General features: G+C 38.9%; 1 protein-coding gene across 1 annotated transcript in view; it reads right to left on the minus strand.

The window, feature by feature from the left end:
- Nucleotides 1-6,008: 6,008 nt before the first annotated feature.
- LOC131891560 (uncharacterized) overlaps nt 6,009-8,176 on the minus strand; it is a 12,996-nt gene continuing 10,828 nt past the window's right edge. The window contains exons 3-4 of the mRNA XM_059241167.1: nt 7,961-8,058; nt 6,009-6,975 (exon numbers count right to left, since the gene is read on the minus strand). Coding sequence (XP_059097150.1) covers nt 6,865-6,975; nt 7,961-8,058 — 209 coding nt within the window. The 3' untranslated portion in view covers nt 6,009-6,864. The remainder of the gene's footprint in view (nt 6,976-7,960; nt 8,059-8,176) is intronic.

Below are 8,176 nucleotides of genomic sequence, written 5' to 3' on the forward strand. Positions count from 1 at the left end.
TGGCTAGGAGCTATATATAGATTAAACGAGGATTTCATGGTTTTGACAAGTCTAGTTTCATTATGACTAGACTGTACTCTCACCTCACACATTATACCCCTACGGTCATTCTTGTTATATATGAAATTATATAAAGGACACCATGTATTTTGATATTATGATAATGATACAGGCTCTCTTTGGTGCTGTTACTGGTTAGATGATTTCGGTTGATTTTGGCTTATTCAATAAGAAACTCTATTTCAACTTAAGCAAACTACAAAGTCTTTTGTTTGCATGAAATAAGAACATTTTTATTGGTCCATCCAAAGGACCCAATACAACAAAGTAACTATAATAGATTCTTCATGCCAATGAGGCAGCTTAGGTTTGAATGAGCAGAAACAAATCATTAAAACAAGTTCTAATTATTACCCATGTCCCAAAACCACTTTTTATTGCCGGTTCTACAGAGAAATCACCTTTTCATAGAAGTTATGTTGGGTCTAAACATTAAGCAATAGCTCTCATCAGCTGATCTAAATCCATGTGCGATATTCATGAAACATATCTAACCTCCCAAGGCTGCTTGATCGTGTTTCATAAAAACATTGCATTTCTTATGCAATCTCACATTTAGAACTATATGAGTCACAAGCATCTCTCTCCAAAGCGCGAATTGACCTCTCTAGGAGAAATAACTCTTTGACAAAACGTCGAAACATCTCTGACTGTTGGGCTTACCGTAGCCGGTTTGAAGACCGTAATGTAGGTGTTGAAACAGGACTTTCCATACGAGTGATGGCACTTGATCCTCGTGTCATATTCCAATTCATCCACCAGCATCACCTTCTCCATACATCGCGGAGTTCGGTTGGGTTGGGCTCGGCTGAATTGCTCCAAGGATACCACGAAGCATATCAGAGTCTACGAGATTGACGGAATCGAGGTAATAAAAAACACCCTAACGGCGATGATTTTGAAAGTGATTGACTAGTCAAGGGTGAAAAAGACCATAAACAAATAAAACGAGGACCTCATGCCTCCATGGGTGCTATTATGTCACATCATTTGAACATCTGCGTGTGTGTCACGTATTCAGGCGAATTTTACTCGATTTTCCTTTCCGTCCGTTCAAGCCAAGAACCACTCTCAAAGTGGATTGAAAGGCGGGGGTTTCCGTTTACCACAGTACAAATTTTCAACTCTATTCATTCTCTATATCAAACTCGCTTGGGTTTGGCAAAACCAAAGCCTGTTCAAATACTAGTTTTGTTGAAAAAAGGGACTTAAATAAGATAAGATATTTCCGGTTCAAAAATTTGTTAAATGAGCCTAATCCCAACTTTCTTGAGGCATGAAAAGATCACAAGACTCAAAACTGTAATCGCAATAAAGACATGAGTATTCATAATTTGTAAATTAACTGTAGGTTCTGAAATGGTAAAATGGTTAAAGATAAAGATTTAAGAAAAGCAAGTAAATTAAAGAAGGCTGATAACTGTCAACTAGGCAAAAGCTGAAAAAAAAATATTTGCTGGAAATCCTTTCCTGGAAAATATTTTTTTTCGTCTTTTGTTTAGCTTGGGAATTTGCGGATTCTGAGACTGATACAAAGAACGTCATTCCATGTAAAAATTGTCATCTCTGAATGAGAAACAAAAGATTATGGAACCCACTACGTTTATTTAACAAAGTATCACCTCACAATCCCAAAGTAAGATAGCAACAAGGAAACTCAGTAACGCAAACACTCCATTGGATAGTCGTTAGGGCTACAAAGGACTCGAAAATGATCAATGTAATTGGTACAGTTCGAAGATTTTTGCCAATTTTTGCCGTTTTGGGGTAAAATTTGAAGAATTTGACTTGACTCCATAGTGCACCCACAACAATAAGTTCAGCAACTTTCAACGAATTGGGAGAAAAACGCACATGTTAAAGCGGAGTTGACTCATTTCAAGCTAGACTTGTTAGACTTTATGGGTTTGACATAGACTTCAAGCTCAAACGGATCACAAATACTGCAACAACTCAAGAAATCTACATCGTTTCTGCCAAGGATATAAAAATACGGCATGAATCAAACTTGAAAAATAGAGGCAAACTACAGACTCAGTTATTTTAAGAACAATAGCATTTCTTGTGGACTGAGATCAATTAAGCTTTCATGATAACAAGAGGAATTAACAACCACTAGATGAATTGTCTGTGATTTAAAAAAATATTTACTTCCGAAAGCATGCCTTATAGTGTGAACCAATTTTCGACAACGATTTGAGTTTTGTGGAATATTGAAGTGTTACGTTCATTCATTTTCATCTTGAAAAAACATAAATTTTGGTATCATTGACTCATTTTCAGATTCATTTATTTGGCGTCTGATTTTTTTTTATATTTGTTCAAACGAGTATTGGAGTATTTCAAAGTGAAAAGCTTTTGGAAGCGCCTGGATTGAAAATTAAAACTCATTCTTGTACCTGAATGAATGAATGAATGGTAGGCATAAAATGTGTCTTTTTCATGATGGAGTTTCGGCACATTTTTGGCTTAGAATTCCTAAAAGCTTTTGGAATTGTCAACAGCATTCCTCACAACGTCCTTCAAGTTAATTTTCAAAGCGCTGTCGCTTTCTTTTGTGAATGCACAGAACTAGTGTGCAAAACAACCCTTGAAAACTATTCCCTTTCAAGCCTCCCTCTTTTTCAAACAAATCGTCTCCAATTATAATCTCACACATCAGACCAGTAAAGCATTCCGTTTTACTTCATACCCATAAGAAACATTTTGAAACACCAACAAGTCTTTCGCCAAAAGCTTACATTTTGCTATCTGCCATTGTCGTGATTGAAAGTGTGACGGATATTTCCCTTACCCAAAGTCTACTGGGGATCATGACGTTCCTTGACGCGTTCAATTGTTGCTCACTTCCCAAATTATCAATGAGATCTTCACTCCGACAGAACCCATCCGCAACTGAGAGGTTAACACGCTTAACGTGCTCTTGAACGCCTCACTCACTCACTCACTCACTTACGCTCCTCAGTCATTTCTCGCACCCTGAACCGAAAGTGAAACCGAGGAAAAAGCGCCAGGGGTCGGGCTGAGAAATTAGGGGAGGAGCAAGAGACAAAAAATAGCATATTGGTACACTTCCTAGAAAAGATGCAATCTTATTTTTAGAGTCATTAGTTTTATATGTACATATCTTCGTTTTCGGGTTGGTTCTTCGTCGGTCAGGAAAGACAATGAAAAGGTGTCTTGATAGTTGGTGATTGGTGGCTGGGGTATTAGAAGGAAGGTGGTAAGGAGTTTTGACAGTGTCTCAAGTACTAGGAATTGAAGGTGATCGCCAAGTTCGACACCTTTGACAAATGAACGACTGGGATTGAGGGTCTAATTTAAGGACAACCCGATACACTGAGATGAAAATTGGGACTTTTTTACCGTCTTACCTATTAAAGGCATGATCAAACAGGAATGACGTCTGTTTTGTTTGCGAACGGCTAGATGGTAGTAAATGATATAATCCTTAATGAAGTGGAATTTGATCCTCCAGCTGAGAAGGTTATGTCAATTGACGGCCTTGTTCAAGCGGTGAAATACCTTTTAAGGTGTTTTTGGATAAACATGTTCTTGTTTATATCTGGCTAAGACACCCACGGGTCATCTATGATAATTTGAATTCAATGGTATTCTGCCTATGACGTTTCTCCAATTTTATTTCCTTCGCCATATTTGCTGTTAAGATTTCACTCTTACCCACTCATTTTATCAGATTCTACAATAAATCTAGAGGCATTTTTTGATTTGATTTGCAACTTTTGAATTCTCTTACAGTTAATTATAATCGCCAAAAGAATATAATTTTTTCCATCCATGTCTCTTCGATGATTTTGAACCGAAGGCTCTGTCGTACGATTTTCATTATTACTTAAGGGTTTTAGTCAGTGTATGTTTTGCAACTTTTGGATTCCCAACAGTTAATATAATCGCCAAAAATTATAAATTTTTCCATCAATGTCTCTTCGATGATTTGAGACCGAAGGCTCTGTCGTACGATTTTCATTACTACTTTAGGGTTTTAGTCAGTGCATGTTTTGATGCCTGCAGATTGTGAGGCTATTAATCTTAGTGTCTTTAATGGTAAACAATGGTACGAATGGTCAGCCCTTTCAAAAGAGACCCTTGATGGCCATCCTTGAATCACGCCAAGGCAATGAGTGTCATGGATATGATCAGCTTCAATTCAACCATCTTTTTGATTCAGGTATCAGGTAAGCATTATTGATAGATATGTGAGTGGCTCTATAATATACGTACCTTACATCATGTAAACATTAATGATATATATTATGAACAACTCTAAAATGAACGTACCAATCGCAAATCAATTCCATTTGCCATTTGGGAATCTGTGATCTGGGCCATCAAAAAACAATCCTCTGTGCCAACCCTTTCAGGCAAGCATGAAACTTTCAATGTTTTACCGATCGATCGACTTGAGCACTGCAAGAGTCCGTAAGTAAGAAATAATTAAAGGTTTGGAACAGGGATCCGATGAACTTCCAGGCCAGATTCTCCGTGATTTATGTGCTTAGCTTCCGGGGTGAATTCTCGTTTTCTCTCCCTTACCCCCTTCCATTAGATCTCTTTGTTCAAGAGCCATGTCATCATCAGTCATCACATCCTTGTACCACTTGATGAACAGATGTTATGTCATTGAAATGTCATTTGATACTTGGTAAGGTGCCGATTTAAAAGAATGAATGCTCCCTCTTGAAAAGAAGATATCTTTAAATTCTGCCCTGTCGATTTGCACTTAATTATGAATTATGTGACAAGGTTCAAGTATGGACCCTTGAATCTCACCCTCCGGTAGCATGTGCTAAATACTGTTGTTCCCTGTTTACAAGTACTGTTAATAATTTAAAAGCTTGCAATAATTCCTCACAATCTTGATCCAGTACGAATGCTAAATCTCGAGCAAGTTCAAAACAGAAACCATTCAATCAAAGTTGAAGGAATCATGATTTCCTTCGAGTCGGGTTTAATAGGCTTCCTTGATCTCTTGATTAATTTATCTGACTAATAGGGTGTCCGTCTTGAAACGATCTTTTATCTGCCTGAGGTATCAGGATCTCACATCTGAATTCGGATTCACCTCAAGCAACGTGTCATGAGTTCAAAAGATTAATTTCTCTTCCCTTCATCCTCACACCCCGAGCCACGCCCTCGTCTGTTAGTGGGTTGAGGAACTTTCGCTTTTTCTTGACCAATTTTTGTTCACCATCCACGATGCAGCCAATAAGACAAGCAGAAAAAGGACAATTTGACGGATTGTTCATTAACAAACAAATTCCCATTTCCAGAGCTCATGAAACGGGTTAATTCAAATCTTCTTATTTTCACGTCAGTACTGGAAATGAAATGTGGGCCCTGTTTCGGGTTCATGTTAGATGTTACTCTCAATTTTACTGCCTCCTAGTTTTTACTCTTTAGATGAGTGGGCCAATTTCAAATGTATAATAGGTAGACATTTGTTCGTGGCCCGAAAAAACAACCATAACCACTAATTGGACTGTTTAAGATAGTTGCTACTAATACACCATTGCAAGGTTCAATTGTCCGGAGAATGTGCATTTTTTGTGTTCTCAATACGAAAAGCCAACAAATTCCATCCCCTAAGATATCATGGGTTTCTTTCTATTCAAAAATGAACAAGGTCTTTCTAACTTGGCGTATGTCTTCATCCAAACCCAAAAGTGAGTGTGAGCGTAAGAGTTCTTTCTCAACGAGCGATTTAGTCTTGAATTACTTTGCATTAATCACGCATTCACAGATCTCGTGCCGAAAATCCCCCAAACCGCAACGAACTTTCTCATTTCGACAGAATCCGTGCTCATTTTGTCTCGTTCCTCCTCTGTCTCTGATTGGACATGCTCTGTTCAGAGTAAATTCAATGGAAGGCAATGCTTGACGAGGTGAACGGATTGATACTTTTCCGGGAAGACAGCTTTAGTCACACATGGCTTTTTGTCTGTTTTATTGTCATTTATATGTATATAGTGCACCAATATGCAACATTGAAGTTTTTTAACAGGGCTTGAGTTGCTCATGTATCCGTGTATGTGGCATTCTGAATAATGACTTTGAAAGGTGACTTTGAGTTCAATGAACTCTGAGAAAAGGGAACCAATAGTGGGACTGCATTCATTCACTCATTCGTAGTTACACAATAGATAGATATTCATATTGGATGTATTGGTTTTTTCTGCAAAAAGTAATCGCTTCTTGTAGGAAATCACGGTGGGTTGCACGCTTGGGGTTGGTGGATTAGAATGGGTGAGGGTTTATCAAATAATACAATAACCATATCCAGAGTGTTGGAAATAGAAGCTGAATTTAGAAAGCAAACATGGCGGGAATTAATCGGATTTACCTTCTTAAAAGGAGGGAAGAATCAGCTGTTGAGTTTCCTATCTATTAGAGGTGAGATGTGGGGGGGGTCTGAAGCAAGAAATGGCAGTTGGATTGTTCTTGAAGGGGGCAAAATTTAATGAGTGTGCGGGTCGTTTCCGTGCTTTTCAGTTGAGTGGATGTTGTCTTGTATGGCTAGCAATTGAAAGAATATCCATGGCAGCTACTTTTCATAATAATTTATCTAGAGGAGAATCTAAGGATTTGACTGATGGTGGCTGGACACACGGTTTGGGTTTGGAGCCTCGAAATATGAAACCATGGGGCGGTCATGTCTTGAGAGAGATGTTCTGGAGGGATCCGATGAAAATAGCCCGTAGACCCGTGCCGTTCATTTGGTGGTTGTTGTGGTCGCTTGTCCCATTGAGAACTACTGGTCTTCTTGGCAAGGGGTGAGATCTGCCCTTAGAAGAAGGCTGGAATGAGTGGAAGCAAGAGAGCAATCAAAAGGCCACTGGTGAGGCTCTTGGCGGAGTTGCAGCCGTCCTCTTTGCATATGCAGTGATACACTTGAATCTGAAAAGGGCAAAATGCGGCGTTATGAGAGGCATCGAAAATGTTCCACTTCAAAATGCAGTGAACTGTTTTGGCCCTTCTGTTATGATCAATTTAGAGGTCAGAAAAAAAAAGCTGACGTCGAGGAGCTCATTTAGAGGCTAGAATGCGAATAGTTGGGTGAAGAATAGTACTAGCAGAAGTGAAAATTCGCAAATAACTGGAATTTCCTCTCTACGCCAAACCAGAAACAAAAATCAATTGTTCCAGTTCATCCCGGGAGAAGATACTTGGCTAATTTGTGCTGCCTTTTGGATCACTTGATCACACGTTATCCATTTGTAAAAAAAAAATATGGAAAAAGATATGATTGAAAAGGCAAAAATACGGAAAATGCATATTTTGGCCGTCCCTAGTTATGAGGCTTGTTGAATGGTTCAGACTAGAGGGCTTGTCAGAGAAAAGGCACTCCAACCAAGCCACTTGAGACTTTGCTTTGAACACATTTTGGTAGTTGGGCAGCAGGGTGTCCGGCTGATCGACTTCTCTTGCATTACTCAGTTTCAACCAAAGCAGACAAACGAGCCATCAACTCATTGGCTCCCTGAATTCGGAACTTGATTTTGAGAATCACGTAACTAAATGTGTTCAAAGCCGATTCCCATCGCACACACCAGGCAGCCGCGAGGGAACCAAAAAAATCTTTGAAATCTTGTGAGTGTCATTTCTCTGACTAGCCCTCTAATTCGGACGTTTTGAGGTTTCGTAAGACGTGGATAATTCAAACCTGGACATCAGAATCATATGGGCTTGCCCAGTAATCAAAAGGTAGCATTACAATTTCCAAGACAAATGTAAAAGCGAAAATTTCAGGCTCCAAAAAATTAAGACGCTATATTTTTGCTATTTATCTCTTAAGCTTAAGGTGAGTGAATTGGTTGGGAGTACCACGATATTCAAATATTTATGATTGTGATCGATCTATAATGAATGAGACATCCTTTACCTGATTTGTGCCTGCTCGATTGAAACATTCACGGTCCTTCAGTGAATCAATATTTTCAAGCCATCCGCATCCACGGACAACTCGGACATCGCCTTCAACTAAAGAAATCACAATTGTTAAAAGATCATCCTGAGAGATCGCCAAAAACTAGCTCAACTTGACCTACCTGACTGATAGGTTTTCCTGCAAATGGTAGCTTTTGGCAGTTCTTCTCCG

This window comes from Tigriopus californicus, chromosome 12 (assembly GCF_007210705.1).
Source record: "Tigriopus californicus strain San Diego chromosome 12, Tcal_SD_v2.1, whole genome shotgun sequence".
NCBI classification, from domain to species: Eukaryota; Metazoa; Arthropoda; class Copepoda; order Harpacticoida; family Harpacticidae; genus Tigriopus; species Tigriopus californicus.